The sequence below is a fragment of the Nymphalis io genome, chromosome 5 (assembly GCF_905147045.1).
Source record: "Nymphalis io chromosome 5, ilAglIoxx1.1, whole genome shotgun sequence".
NCBI classification, from domain to species: Eukaryota; Metazoa; Arthropoda; class Insecta; order Lepidoptera; family Nymphalidae; genus Nymphalis; species Nymphalis io.
Window position 1 is genome coordinate 3,967,390 of NC_065892.1, and position 15,187 is coordinate 3,982,576.

General features: G+C 35.9%; 1 protein-coding gene across 4 annotated transcripts in view; it reads right to left on the bottom strand.

Moving 5' to 3' along the window:
* LOC126768517 (transcription factor cwo) overlaps nucleotides 1-15,187 on the bottom strand; it is a 29,566-nt gene that overhangs the window by 1,621 nt on the left and 12,758 nt on the right. The window contains exons 2-10 of one of the 4 annotated variants that reach the window (XM_050486679.1): nucleotides 6,859-6,973; nucleotides 5,473-5,656; nucleotides 4,821-4,982; nucleotides 4,471-4,653; nucleotides 3,675-3,850; nucleotides 3,073-3,222; nucleotides 1,655-1,745; nucleotides 849-1,047; nucleotides 55-812 (exon numbers count right to left, since the gene is read on the bottom strand). In XM_050486679.1, coding sequence (XP_050342636.1) covers nucleotides 869-1,047; nucleotides 1,655-1,745; nucleotides 3,073-3,222; nucleotides 3,675-3,850; nucleotides 4,471-4,653; nucleotides 4,821-4,982; nucleotides 5,473-5,656; nucleotides 6,859-6,973 — 1,240 coding nt within the window. In that variant the 3' untranslated portion in view covers nucleotides 55-812; nucleotides 849-868. Of the gene's footprint in view, nucleotides 1-54; nucleotides 1,048-1,654; nucleotides 1,746-3,072; nucleotides 3,223-3,674; nucleotides 3,851-4,470; nucleotides 4,654-4,820; nucleotides 4,983-5,472; nucleotides 5,657-6,858; nucleotides 6,974-15,187 lie in introns of all 4 variants that reach the window. The other 3 variants (XM_050486678.1, XM_050486680.1, XM_050486681.1) reach the window with 3 other exon arrangements.

The following is a 15,187-nucleotide window of genomic DNA, read 5'->3' on the forward strand; positions in this document are numbered from 1 at the left end:
TGTGAAAAGAAAAAAGCAGGCCGATGCTCTCCGAGCCGGTCTGTGTGAACGAACCCTTATGAGGAATCACGAAGGATTGCTACAAAGGTCTTTTTCGATATTGTCATATCCTTTATTTTTATTGGTTACTTGAGAGTTTTTTGCTCATAAACTTTTTGTAGGTTTTCAAAATTTTGTGTTTACACAATAAATTCTTCAAATTAAAAATCTCTATGCCTGTAAATGGCATATTTTAATAATAAGAGTACGACAATAAGTTTTAAAATATACTCTCACAGTCTACGGCAAATACAATAAACTTTGACTTTTACTCGCCATCAAAATTCTGTCGCCTTTTAAACATTTCTGCACTATTACTATTAAAAAAGATTTCATATTTATTTTAAAGTAAAATATTTACAAATTATTTTAACATTCACACACATAGATACATTTAAATATTTACACGTTTAAAAATATTTTAATGTTATCTTTTACCTTTAATAGTTCTTATAATAAATTCGTATGTAACAACATATAATGCTTATTTAGACTATATTTCACCTTATATTTAAAACTGTCATTGAAATCGTTCATTAGCAATATATTCTACCGATTACAAAATCAACACCGTATATTTTTAGTCTCTACAAAAATGTAATTTCAGAGAAAATGGCTACCGCAAAAATAAATATACGGTTCCAATTTCAACGATACGGAATTAAAGTAAAACAACAACATGTAATTTCAGTTGGAGTTATTAAAACTTATGTATCGTTCTAAAAATGTCACGGCGACACTTAAGTCATGAACTGGCAATAACGTCGTAGCCCGCGGGCCCTCAGGCGGGCACTCAGGCGGGCACTCAGGCGGGCACTCAGGCGGGCACTCAGGCGGGCCGCCAGGGGTCGGCGGGCTCGCGCTTGACGTGGTAGTTGAGGCACGGCTGGAAGTTGACGTGTATGGTGACGGGGTGCAGCGCCGCCAGCGGCCGCACGTCGCCCTCCAGCGCGCCCAGCTGGCGCGACACGCACGCGTACTCCACGCTCAGCGGCACGTAGTACTTGCCTGCGGGGCAAACGAAATATATACTAGATATAGACATTGTAACATATTACGCTGCAGCATTAGCAAATTAATAAATTTCAAACTAAAATTAAAACAATGTAAAAAATATCGCCGTCACCTTTGCCCGGCAGCTGTTTGCATCAGTACTCAATAAATGTTATATGTATATGAGTATTTTTTCAAATGTAAACAAATAAAACAACAAATTAATACTTATGAGTAAACACTCGTGTTTAGACAAATTGTGCGGCAAAATTCGAATTTTATTTTTAACAAATATTTGAAACTATTCATTAAGAGATGAAATCATAATATACATTTTATATTTAACAAGCATTTATTTAATTCTATGAGCTGATACGACCCAGTGGAAATAATACCGAACTGTATCATTAGAATAGGGCCGTGTATAGCCCATACACGGCCTTTTACGTTTACAGGCTGTTACTTTATATAATTTCACATCAGGTGCAGAACAACACAATCAACAGACCACGTTTTTTGTTTTAGCACATGAGTGGTTTGTTTTGTTTTTAACTTGATTCATAGCAAAATAGACTCTAGTAACATACTTCGATATAAATGGAATACTTTCGAAGTCACATACCGAGCGAATTTAATGCAAAGACTGGCACGTATTGCGTGGGAGGCGGCGGCTTGTCGTACTGGTGGTGGTGGGGGGAGTCACTCGACGTGTCCTGAAATTCAAGGTTAAAATATATATTATGTTTGATGATTATTTCACCTTTTTTCACTATTTTGTGAATATCTGCTACTTTTTTATAGTAGGTAGAATTACTAGCAAATGGGCCACTTAATGATAAGTGGTCACACCCGCCCATAGTCAATGGCATTGTAAGAAATATTAACCATTCCTTACATCCTCAATTCATCACCAACCTTGAGAACTAAGAAGTAATAACCCTAGTGCCTATAATTACACTGTTTCACTCAAATATCAAATATAATATTTGGCGGCAGAATAAGTGATGATTGGGTGGTACCCAGATGGGTTTGTGTGGGTGCACAAAACCCTATGACCAAGTAACAATATAAATCTGGTCGATTATGGTTCTAGTGTTAATACACAAAAGTTTCCGAAATCAAATCTAAGAATGAGAATTTCAATGTCACGGATTCAAATAAAACACTCGAATGGCGGAGAAGTTGGAGTCTCGCCAATGTGATAGTGTTTGATAAAGTTGTTTATAAAACTGGTGGTAGAGCTTTGTGCAAGCTCGTCTGGGTAGGTACCGCCCACTCATCAGATATTCTACCGCAAAACAGCAGTACTTGGTATTATTGTGTTCCGGTTTGAAGGTTAAGTGAGCCAGTGTAATTACAGGCACACGGGACATAACATCTTAGTTCCCAAGGTTGGTGGCGCATTGGTGATGTAAGCGATGGTTAACATTTCTTACAATGCCAATGTTTATGGGCGTTGGTGACCACTTACCATTAGGTGGCCCATATGCTCGTCCGCCTTCCTATTCTATAAAAAAACCCTTTACTTTAACTTTGTGTGACCGTTTTATTAAGGAAACTGTTCATAATAAAAAGGAAACAAGTACGTAAAAAAAATCAAAGTAAAAAATATTTATTTAATATAGAAAGCGTTACACTCACTTATTGACTTATCATAAATCTACCACCGGTTCGGAAATAAACATCTCAGATTTGAGAAAAACCGGCGAGAGAAACTCAGCGGATTTCTTTTAATATTTCGTCTTTTACAATCATAGGCAATTTCCAAAATAACAGAGAAATATTTTTTATTTGAAATAGCCCAGAGGCGATCGTTTCCTTCCCAAGGTGTGAGATCATCTAAAAAGTCATTGTTTGTGTAATATCCTTTAGCACACAAGCGTTCCTTAACGAAAAGCGTATACATAGACGTATCGTCCCATAAACGACTTACTAACCGTGTAATCGGGCGTGCGAACTGCATTGTTTATTAAAAATGAACTGTTAGACTTTTTGGCGGCATGGTAGACTAGTGGCGGCGAAGGGAGCAGTCGTACGTACCTGCGGCGAAGTGTCCTGCGCGTCCTCAGTGGAGGCGGAGGCGGAGGTGGAGGCGGAGGTGGACTCGGGCGCGGCGGGCTTGGCCTGCCGGCGCCGCTTGTGCGAGTACAGCTTGCCGTGCGCCGCGCCGCGCCCCGCGCCCTCCGCCGTCTGCGCGACACACGCTATTAAACTATTGCCCTTCTGACCGAATTTCGACCGACAGCCTCTTCCAGAGACTAGCCAAATTTATAACAAATATAATAGTGCACAAGTATAAGGTAAAAAGTATAAGACCTGACACGGTCGAGGGACCAGGCTTAGGACCAAAAGGTTTTATAAGACAGAAGTAAAACCCTGCCAAATTCATCTGCTAGCTCCAGATTATTGGGTAACTTTTAAGTTGTGCTATCGAGACATCAATACTTTTGTATCAACTGTATCTTAATATAATTAACATCAAACACTCGGGGCCACTAAATGAAGCATGCTCGTAATTTTTATCGTACAAAAGTAATAAAACATGATAATAGAATATATTGCTAATGATCATTTCGATAATTTAAAATCTATGATTTTATTATCCGTTTTAAATAATGAACTGAAAACAAACGGAAAATTACCTCGGTATCTTGCGATCTCGAAAATCGCCTTTCTATGGAATTCTTAAATTTATAGGAGTGGAGGTAATCGTCGGTATGTTCGGGTTTCCGCACTTTGCGCAGCGCAGGTTCTTTCTTGAGACGTCCGTCGAGCGGCGCATCCGGCGCGTCCGTCTCAGCCGCCGGCAACACCGATACTGAAAACGGACAACAACCCAATTGGAACATTTCGCACATATCACCATTGACGTTTAGTTCTAGATACGTTACACACACTCATAATATATTATGAAGTGAGACCAGTCGCTTTATTATTGGTAATATTAAAAAAATATATTAATAATATACGGGACATTATTCACACACGGTCATCTGATCCCAAACTAAGCAGAACTTGTACTATGGAAACCAGACATCTGATATACTACTTTTCTTTTGTAAATTCATTGAGAATAGAGCCCGAGCTTTTGGAACTGAGACAAGCGCGGTCCGCCCGCTAGAGGTAGCGTCGGCAAACTCGCGTTGATGCTAAACAAATTTCTTATATTTATTATTAACCGATTCCAAACTTAGTTTGTTTTTAAAAAACGTATCTAAAGGTTAAACGTCATTGGATATTACTATTAGAATAGCCCACTTTTGAAACGGAAATAAATAATTAAAATTGAAAAATATATTCTTCTAATGTGCTTAAAATGTATATAAAACCTCTTTGTAACGCAGAGTAGTACAAGAAGTTATTTCGAAATTTGAGCAGTTTAAAAATCTAAGCAAGAGTTTCGCGCAATGTATGTATGGCCAATACATGCATTATAACCTCTATCACATTCCATAGCATACGGTGGTTCTTGTCGCTCATGGTCGTAGGTCTCCGCTGGAAAAGGCGGAAGCTCTGGCCGCTGAATCACCTTGACTCCAAACCCGTGGGAGCTGCTGGACGAGCTGGCAGTCTCCGACGACGACCCCGGGTGCGAGCGTGGCTTGTCACGTGTGTGCTCGCCTGTAACAATTAAATGGCGTTGTATATAAATAAAAAGCGTTATATGGCTATTTGACATAACATCAACATCTTAGGTATATATTAAAATTGATTTTGGTATAAATTCCGATCCCGCAACACAGGGATACATAATAGAGGGTCAAGCCTATACAATAAAATCGGCATACCTTTAGTAACAAACTCGCAATGCCTTTGTAGATGTGACGCGAGCTGCAGGCAGAGGCCGTCTCCGGGGCCGAATCCCTGCACCTCGACGAGGAACCTCACGGCCTCCGCCACCGCCTCCTGGTAGCCGGCGCGGTAGTCGTCACCGGCCTGTCGCTCCGCCGCTGCAACATCCACGAGCAAGATGTTACATCTCCTTTGGCTATTCAAACTCTTTATATCGATATGAATTAACATTCTTAAAACAAGCCAAACTATGTGACAAGTAATTAATCGTTAATCTAAAATTTTTGTACCAGATAATGATACAAAAAGTTAGATCAATGTTTTATTGATAAACTTTATTTTATTAAATTATTTTGGTTTGAAGGGTGAGTGAGCCAGTGTAATTACAGGCACAAAGGACATAACATTTTAGTTCCCAAGGTTGGTGGAGTTGGCGATGTAAGCGATGGTTAACATTTCTTACAATGCCAATGTCTATAGGCGTTGGTGACCACATACCATCAGGTAGCCCATATGCTTGTCCACCTACCTGTACTATAAAAAAATACTATCAATGTTTTTTAAGAATTTTAAATATTTAGTCTTTTTTACAACATTTTATCCTATCCAGATTCAAAACTCTATATATGAGAAGCCTGCCTTACAAACCATTGACGCGGTCCTGTAGGAATTTGAGGTGACGTATAGCCATTTCTATGATCTCGGTCTTCTCGACGCGGCCTCTGCCCTTTTTGAGGTATTCCGGAGGTATGAGGCGTGAAAGGTCAGCCAGACAGTTGTTCATTCGGTCACGACGACGTTTCTCGATGATGCGATGAGACATCGGATCTTGCTGTAATATAACTTAATTATTAAACCCTATTCTGTGGACACCTTCTATGGATTATACATAAAAAATAATGTATACTCTTAGACATATATTTTATTAATTATGTGTTTTTGAAATATCCGAAAAAAACTCTTACTATTTTCTTTGATGTCAAATACTATTTAAGCAGTTGTGGCCTTTATACACATCTAATATCTAACAATTAGTTTACTCATCTAAATTCCAATGAGAAAAACGCTATCAACAGCGCATTGATATTAGTAAGGTTTTGCTAATTATTTGTTCCTGTTAAAAGTCACGTGTTCCCCTCCTCTTACAACCCGGGTTCCTTTAAACGAGGCTTGAAGTGATCTTGCGGGCCGGCAAGGCGGGGACGGCTAGTACAGAACATTCTTCCCGACTGTACTGGCCGTCGTCGCGTTTGGACTCTACTACCACTTACCATCAGGTGGAGTAGAGTCATTTGCCATCCCGGCGAATATAAAAAAAAAGATTAAATAAAAAGAGTTCATACCATCAAAAATATGTCTTTCATGTCTCTGATTCAAGAGTTTACGATCAAAGTTCACGTGGGCCGTGTGTGTAATTACACAATCGAGCCCACCCTTCGCAAAAAGTAGCGATGTAAACTATTAATGTTTAGTGAGAGGATACCTTTGGGTACGAAAGATTCAACACAGATTTGGACCAGTTCACTCAAAATGGTTTTAAGGACTCGTAAGTTCTCTCTCAAGAGTAAATAGAAGAGCAACGACGTAATTTTATAACTGAATTTTTATATTTTTTTTTATAATATTAGTATAGACTTATTATGTATATGTGTTCCTTATTATTATTATGTAATTAAAAAAAAAAGCGGATAAGATAAGCTTATATCAATTAGTAATACTAATCCATAACGTTTAAGCTTTAGAAGGCTTTGTTGCACACGCATAAATGATTTATATAGTAGCCAGAACATACCAATAGCTTTTAGTACATTTACGGCATGCATTAGATTTAGTCGTGGAGCGACCCTTAGTGTTAGTTTAGTTGTTTAGTGACATTTGTACGTGTTTTTGTTTTTATCTAAGGACAGGAATATTGATTTAGATACTTAATTAATAATACACCAGCGTGTACTACTATGTACACTTTTTAAATGTGTAAAATAAAATTTAATTTAGAAAAAAGTTATAAAAACGGGCATATTCAGTATGACTTGCCCTCGAGACCTTCCCCTTCTTGAGAAATACTGCCGGAGGATACTCAGCCTCGTCCTCCGAAGGAGCCGCGAAGTTGAGCTCGCCAGCACGACCAAAACCGTCGTTTGAATTGTAACTGTAAACGTAAACACATTACATAAGCTGTGTATAATATAACGTTGAGATTTATTACTAGCGGATATTTAAATAAAACAATCATTGTCTGTTTTCGAAAATTTACTAGAATTTCTAAATGCCCCAACAAACAAGAGAGATCTTGAATTTATAGCTATTTAAATATTTGTCTGTAATCGTATTAATGACTATGTATGTCGAACCCTTACCATCCATCATTTGAAGTAATTTAATCGTAATCGGTTTTTAGTTTAGATTTTTATATTGTTATTTTAGTTCAAACATTGTCATGTCCTTATACTCGTCATTGATAATGGTATTCCAATCGAAAGACTAGTTAAGTCATTTTTTTGGAAGTGATTTATACACAGGGCCGACTTTAACTTATTGAAGGCCCTGGGCACATTAGAATTATGAGGCCTCATTATATGACCGCAACATTGAAATATTTTTTTCAGTAACAAATATCGATTATCATTTGGTGATCTTGAAAAACACGTGACCGAAAGTCCTTCAATTCTATTTTGAAAATCAATTTTTTTTTTATCTATTCTGAATCGAGAGTAGCTTGGTTTACATCCAATAAACATACTATATATGTATGATGTGTGTAAATAGGTATAGCTGCCGTTCCCGTCCTCACTACGTACGGATAAAATAAGAATTTAACTTAATTTTTGTGAAAGAAAAACCCAGTTCTGTACATATCTTTCGAATCCTTAAGATTTTGAGGCTTCAACATAAAGATGAAGTTGTATCGCTTCCAATAGTCGTCTTACTCAGAGGTTCCTCGAGAAAATTGTTGGCGACATAAAAAAAAAATTCTATACAAAAACTCATAACAAATTTTAAAGAGTAAAATTTTAATATTAAACTGAAATTTTAAACAACTAGCTGTTCCGCCTCCAACGTCTGCTAAATAAGTAGAGAAGATTCAGCTCATTTGTAAAGGCCAAGATTTCATTTGGTCTCGCTTTAGCAAGGAAGCGAATTAAAATAATAATATTCAAGGTTACGGTCATGAAAAATACGTATTTATAAGAGAGCTAAGCAAATATTCGACGACAGAACGTCGACGTACGACAACGAAAAGTTGGGAATCACAACCCTTCGTTTTGGTAGTCAGCTAATGCGACACAATATTTGCGGTAAAAAAAACAAATTTTGCGAAAAAAAACCGATATCCGATAGGAACTGTTCTATTATCCGGTATGTGGGCGAGTAGTAAAAGTTATCGGATGAGCCGAATACCGAATATTTACAGGAATTTCGTTTCATTTTTTTATCGTAATAATTTAGGACCTGTTATAAAAGCATACGGATCGGTTTGAAATCATAAAGTATAACCTATTCTCATTATAGATATAAACAAACGATAGATTTACATACTCTATGCGATTTGCCATTTAATACTACAAACAGTTCTTATAATTTTATAATTATTACTCAACCCGGTTTACGTAACTACTTATATGCACTTTAATTTGATTTCCAAAATTTCGAGAACAATTTCGCCGAAAGACAAAATATATTTTTTTACAAATCGAAGGAAGAACTTTATCTTCTGTTCTCAACTGTAATTAAAAATGTCAATATTAAATATTGCCAGTACAAAAAACTGTTTTTTAAACAAATTTAACCTTTTTTTTGTCGTTTTAAATAAAGTAAAACAATTATTTATTCGACGCTATGGGTGACATTTCACGTGTTCTGTTTACCATAATTTGAACACGTGACTTCATAAATATATATTATGAATAGCCTTTATAAATTTTAATATGAACAAAACGATATTTCAAATATGTTTCAACGAATAAAAGTTGTTTTTTTTTTTTTTTATTTCGTTCCGCTATTTCAGTTAAGTTCATGGAATGTGTCAGCTGTTTTAGTTTATAAAGCATCCTTGCTATATACCTTAAAATATATATCTCGCATATTTTTTTTTATAGAATAGGAAGGTGGATAAATAAATTACAATTACGCTTTTTTTAATCGGTATCAAAATGAATTATTAATCCGACCTCTTTGTCCCGGATTGATTCGACGATTGTTATATTAATGTCCCAAAATTTGAAATCAAATACTGCCTTTCGAGTGTAATTAGTGTAGAAAACGGATTTAGTTCGCCTTCTGTGTACCGTTTTTATACATAATATATTAACAAGATAAGGTATTTATATATATAAAAGTACTTAGTACTATACATTGCTTTAAGTATAAGAAACACTTCACTTATTCTTTTATATATTCATCTACTGTAAAAATATACTTCAACTTACGTCTAAATCTACACTCAAAGTGTAGCACGGACCACGCTCAAAAACAAACTAAGCTTTTTAAAATAGTGAAAAGTCATACAGACTCGGATGTCAACTCATTATGATGCGGAACACGTGGATGGAGTATCTAATTACATTTTCTTTGAATAATGAAACAAGTTTCTTTATGGTATGTTTGGTGTTTTAATATAAGTAAAGTCAATTCATGTACATAACTAGCGGCGGCACTATGAGCCGATAGCTCCTAGGGCGGCAAAAAATATTTTTTTACGTTTAAAAAGTCAAAAAAGTGTTTATAAAAAAATTACAAGTACAGATAATTAAAAGTTTCAAGAAATAGAGAGGGATAAAAAAAATTGTTGTCCGCTCACAAGTGTAAAGATACAACGTGATCGTGGGTTCAAACCCGGGCAAGCACCGCTGAATTTTCATGTGTTTAATTTGTGTTTATAATTCATCTCGTGCTTGACGGTGAAGGAAAACATCGTGAGGAAACCTGCATGTATCTGATTATTTCATTGAAATTCTGCCACATGTGTATTCTACCAAGCCGCATTGGGGCAGCGTGGCAAGCTCCAAACCTTCTCCTCAAAAGGGAGAGGAGGCCTTAGCCCAGCAATGGGACATTAACAGGCTGTTACGTTACTGTACTGTACTGTACTGTGCATATTAGGCCGTGTTCACATTTGATCACATTCACTTAGCATATCTCCGTTGCGTGACACCGACGTGTATCATGAGCGTAAAATTATACATTGCTATAATACCGTATCTGATATTTCCCGTTCCGCACTAAAGCTCTAATCTCGTACACCTCGTATCCAATGAAGGTATCGTGACCGGTAGTATCAAACTATATTGATAGGACAATGTGATATGGTACGTCACGTCCTATCTCTAAACGGTTTTTCCTCGATCGCTAAACTGGATATTACACGCAGATCTTGACAAGTTTGAACTTGAGTGCTTTTGAAACACGATCATTACCTACACTAAATACGGTTACATACGGTTTACGGATGAAATTAATAAATATTTTGTTTAACACTTAGCGAAACGATAATAGATTGATTCCTTGTAAATTTAATTCTTAGATACAGGCAGAAAACATATTAAAACTAGTGAAATTCGCTACACGTGATAACTATAATGAAATCCTTTTGCTTTAAAGCGTTTAACACAAAACGCCTCAAGAACGTATGAAGAAGTTTCATTGCTAAAGATTGTCAGGTTGTAAATCACATTTATTCAATGGCTTTTATTGGGATTTATTCATTATATTTACGCACTAAATAGCCTCTTATTAAACAAGTTGTAGCTAGTTTAATACTTTTATGTGGAAGGATAACACATTATTGCAGGATTTTACTGGTGGTAGGGCTATGTGCAAGCTGGTCTGGGTAGGTACCACCCACTCATCACATAATCTACCTCAAAACGGCAGTACTAGGTATTGTTGTGTTCTGGTTTGAAGGGTGAGTGAGCCAGTGTAATTACAGGCACAAGGAACATAACATCTCAGTTCCCAAGGTTGGTGGCGCATTGGTGATATAAGCGATGATTAACATTTCTTACAATGCCAATGTCTATGGGCGTTGGTGACCACTTACCATCAGGTGGCCCACGTGCTCGTCCGCCTTCCTATTCTATAAAAAAAATACTTTATACGAATACACTACGCATGGAAAAATATGAATATAATTATATATTGAATCGCGTAATTAGAAACTAAATAACCGATAACAAAAGAGACCATAAAAATTTATAAAAAAAAGTAAAAACAAACAAAATATTAAGGAATATTTTTCTGAAAATGTTATCGCAAGCGATTTTTAAAGCTAAGTTAGATGGAAGCCTTTCTAATAATGATTTTTGTAATATAATATTGTTTAAGTTAAAACTAATCTCATAAACGTTATCGGGGAATTACCGGTTCACATAATTACGCTGCGAACGCGTATATTAAACGCTGTTTATATATTGCACGCAGTACGGTATACAGACCACCTGGTTGTGTGACCTTCGTTAAGTATAGATGATACTTCATACTTTAAATAAGCTGTCCGTCCCGAATACGTACGGGTAAATAAGGATTAAAATGATCATTTTTCTTCAACTAAAAAAAACAAAGACTGATACAAAGTAATAATATCCATTTATACGCAGTAAGTCAGTAAATCTAACTAAGTACAGTACAATAGGCTGGTCGAGTCCTCGACGCTTTATCACCAACACTATCTCTTAATATATGCTTTTGTAACTGTTCAAATTAAAAAAAACCCATACCTTGACAGTTTGATAAATAAACCTACTAATGTATTAAAAATTTGAAGCATTTGTTTATATATTATATAAATTTAAACCTTTGTAATGCTCATTTTCCGTTCACGTGACAGACGCACGTGAATCTTTAAGAACGAAATTGCACAATGTAAACAAGAATTTGTATTAATATCAAATTAAGCGCCTGTCTGACAAGACAAAATATCTTCGAGGTGTTAAGTTATACGTAGGTATGTATAAAGTTTGAATGTGTGAGTATTCGTCTATGTAGTACATCCGCAGGAATATAACGTCATACGTCACGTGTGCCGCCCGAAACGTGACATCGACTGATCCAACGAAAACAAGTTTCTTGATTGAATAATTTATATGTCATACGTAAGATCTGTAGAACTAACATAGACTTGTATTTGAACTCAAAACATTGTGTCTATAACTCTACGGACTTTAATTGGATTTTTTAAAGTGTAATAATTGTTTATAACTTTTTCTACCTTCGTTTTAAACTTTTAGCAACACCGTCTTCGTGATATAAGCTTGGCAGTCAACTGTCCACATCGTGTTATATACACCAAAAATATAAAAAAATTATAGCAACAGGATTCATTTCATCAGACCTTTATGATAAGTTAATACAAACATGCTTTAGCAAAAGTGTGACGATCGAAGTCATACATATTTTGAGACTAGATGTAATTCGCGAAGTGTCTGGAATGTAACGTGCGAGAAGGAACTTCGTTCAAAAATATACATGGAAGTTTCGTAGAAATTAATGAATTTCTAATTGAGCTAATATGTTTCAAGGTGTTTTTCTCCAGTGGAAAGCCATTGATCATTATGTTTTTATTACAATCTTTTTATGTAGTCTTTTTAAATGTTAATAAAAAATCCTGTTCGTAATGGTGACATAAGGATCGGAAATTATTCGATTTCATGTTTGTTTCATAAGTGTTTAGAATTATTTTTATACAATTATAATAATTAATTAACATACAATATAAATGTAGCATTTATAATTAAAAATAAATAAATTTTGACGACAACACATAAAAAACCAATCCAAAAATTTACCTGTACTCTAAGAGCGCGCCTACGGCCACCAAAATTTCATATTCCACCCTCTCGCTTTTATCATACCCGATCTATGTTTACCGTTCGTTCTATTTACAACGATTAGTCAACAGTATCGTATTTCAATCTTTTTCTTCTTGTTGCCCATACTTTACAAATTTCGAAGAATGTTTCTCTTAATTAGATTATGCGCGATCAGATAAAGATCAGTAATTATTCTTTCTGTCGTCCTTTCGTCTCAACGTAGCGATAACGACTGATTTAAGTTACGGACATCGAAGTACCCGTGACCCGCGAGAGGAGATGTCTTTCGCAAACACAAACTTTCATAGCTGCCAGAATGTTTTTTTTTTTAAAGTAGTAAAAGGAATTATAATAGAATCGCTAATTTTTACTTAAGTAACAGTAACAGTCTGTTAATGTCCCACTGCTGGGCTAAGGCCTCCTCTCCATTTTGAGGAGAAGGTTTGGAGCTTATTCCACCACGCTGCTCCAATGCGGTTTGGTAGAATACACATGTGGCATAATTTCAATGAAATTAGACACATGCAGGTTTCCTCGCGATGTTTTCCTTCACCGTTAAGCACGAGATGAATTATAAACACAAATTAAGCACATGAAAATTCAGTGGTGCTTGTCCGGGTTTGAACCCACGATCATCGGTTAAGATTCACGCGTTCTAACCATTAGGCCATCTCGACTTTTTTTTAACTTAAGTATTATATGTAAATATTTTGAGTAAATAAATAAAGGAAAAATGCAAAAATCTAATAAACTTTTTAGTCATCTTCCACTCCAGAAATTTAAATAAAAATCTTTCAAAGAATATTCTTTAGAAAGCGTTGCATATACATTTCTAAATGTATCTTTGTAAATGAGACTCTTGTCTCATTATGTCTGAAGACTTTTTCTTATGTGCGTAATGAATGACGTATTTAGACCATTTATGCTTCTAAAATGTATTTTTAATTAACAAACACATTTAGCATTGAGTCAGCTGAATTGAACAATAATATGTTTATGTGGATTTCATATCAGATGGATTACACATTACTGCTATCATAATAAAAACTTGCCATTTATAGGAAACTAGTTTTCGCCCGCGACTTCACCTGTGCTAGCCTATGTCCTTAGTTAGGGTTTAGGTTTCTTTATACCAAACACAGACCGACAGACAGATTTGCTTTAGTATTTATAAAATTTATATATATAATACAAGTACAGATCAGTATAAAATAGCTGCTCGGGGCGGTTTCATCTGCTGGTAGGTTTTGAAACTACGGGGAAGGAAGATTACGTGATTGTATATAATCTATACTTCTCAATAAATGGGCTATTTACGCAAACCCTGTAGATTTGCACGTTTAAACAAACAAAGAAACAAAATGTTCAACTTTGTATAAGCATAAATGAAGGCACGTGTAAATCAATGCACGTGACAGGAGCGAAACCTTTTTGCGTCATAGAAGAATTGACTCGAATTCAACCTTGAAATTTCCCTCACTAAACGTCCAAAAAAATTTTATTTTAACAATTTAATATGTATTAATAATTTAATTTAATTGCCTAAACTTATGTACTTATAAGTAATAAACTTATAAAACTCATTAATAATTATACATTTCGCATAAAACTTCTTAAATATGTTGGATTTGTAACAATGATGTCCTCCAGACCGATTTCGGCCACGGCAGCCAACCAACTACGCAGGAGATATTATAGTGCACAAGTGTGTGCGCAAACACAGGTGCACTCTCTATTCTCTAACTCTCATAATCCGATGGGACGGCAATCCGACACGACCAGAAAGAGTTCAGACGCAGGACCAACGGCTTTACGTACTTTCTGAGGCACGAGAGTGAACACACTTCCAACTTTCAGACCGGGCTGCTATTGAAAATTTTCTGACAGAAAAACCCAATAACTTTTTATTGGCCCGACCTGAGAATTGAACACAGAACCTCCGGGTCTGCAGCCTTTCATTAAGCCACTAGACCAACGAGGCAGTCAGTATTTGTAATAATACAGACCTCATTTAGACATTTTTCAACGGCTACTTTTTAATGCAACTTACTTTTTAACAAAAGCTGCCGGCTGATATCATTACTGCAAGAAATTGAATACAAGTAGAAGTGATTAATTCACGTAAAAACGCCGCAATATACTTTGTACTGTTCTAATAATTATTCTTCTATAGTTAATATATATAACGGAAACCGGATATTTATAGTTATTATGAAAACTATTTTTTTCTCTGTGTCTATTTGCAATCAGCCCCAAATTTTTGAGCAAATTTATTCTGTAATGCTGTCATGCGGAGTGGCTTTCCATTGGAAGCGTCTACTCATCTGCTGCCTGGAGCTACTGCCGGTCTTCTAGCTCTAGGATATGATGACGTTTTAGTCGTTTCAAATACTGGTCCATGGTGAGTTGGCGAGCGAGTTCGTTAGGGTGATGGATTAACCGGTCTTTGTATTTAGCTGCCAACCGAATTTCCTCTTTGATTGTTCTCATTTCAAGGTGCTCGTGAACTTCATTGTTGGTTATGTACCGTGGTACTTTTGCAGTTGTGCTTATGATCT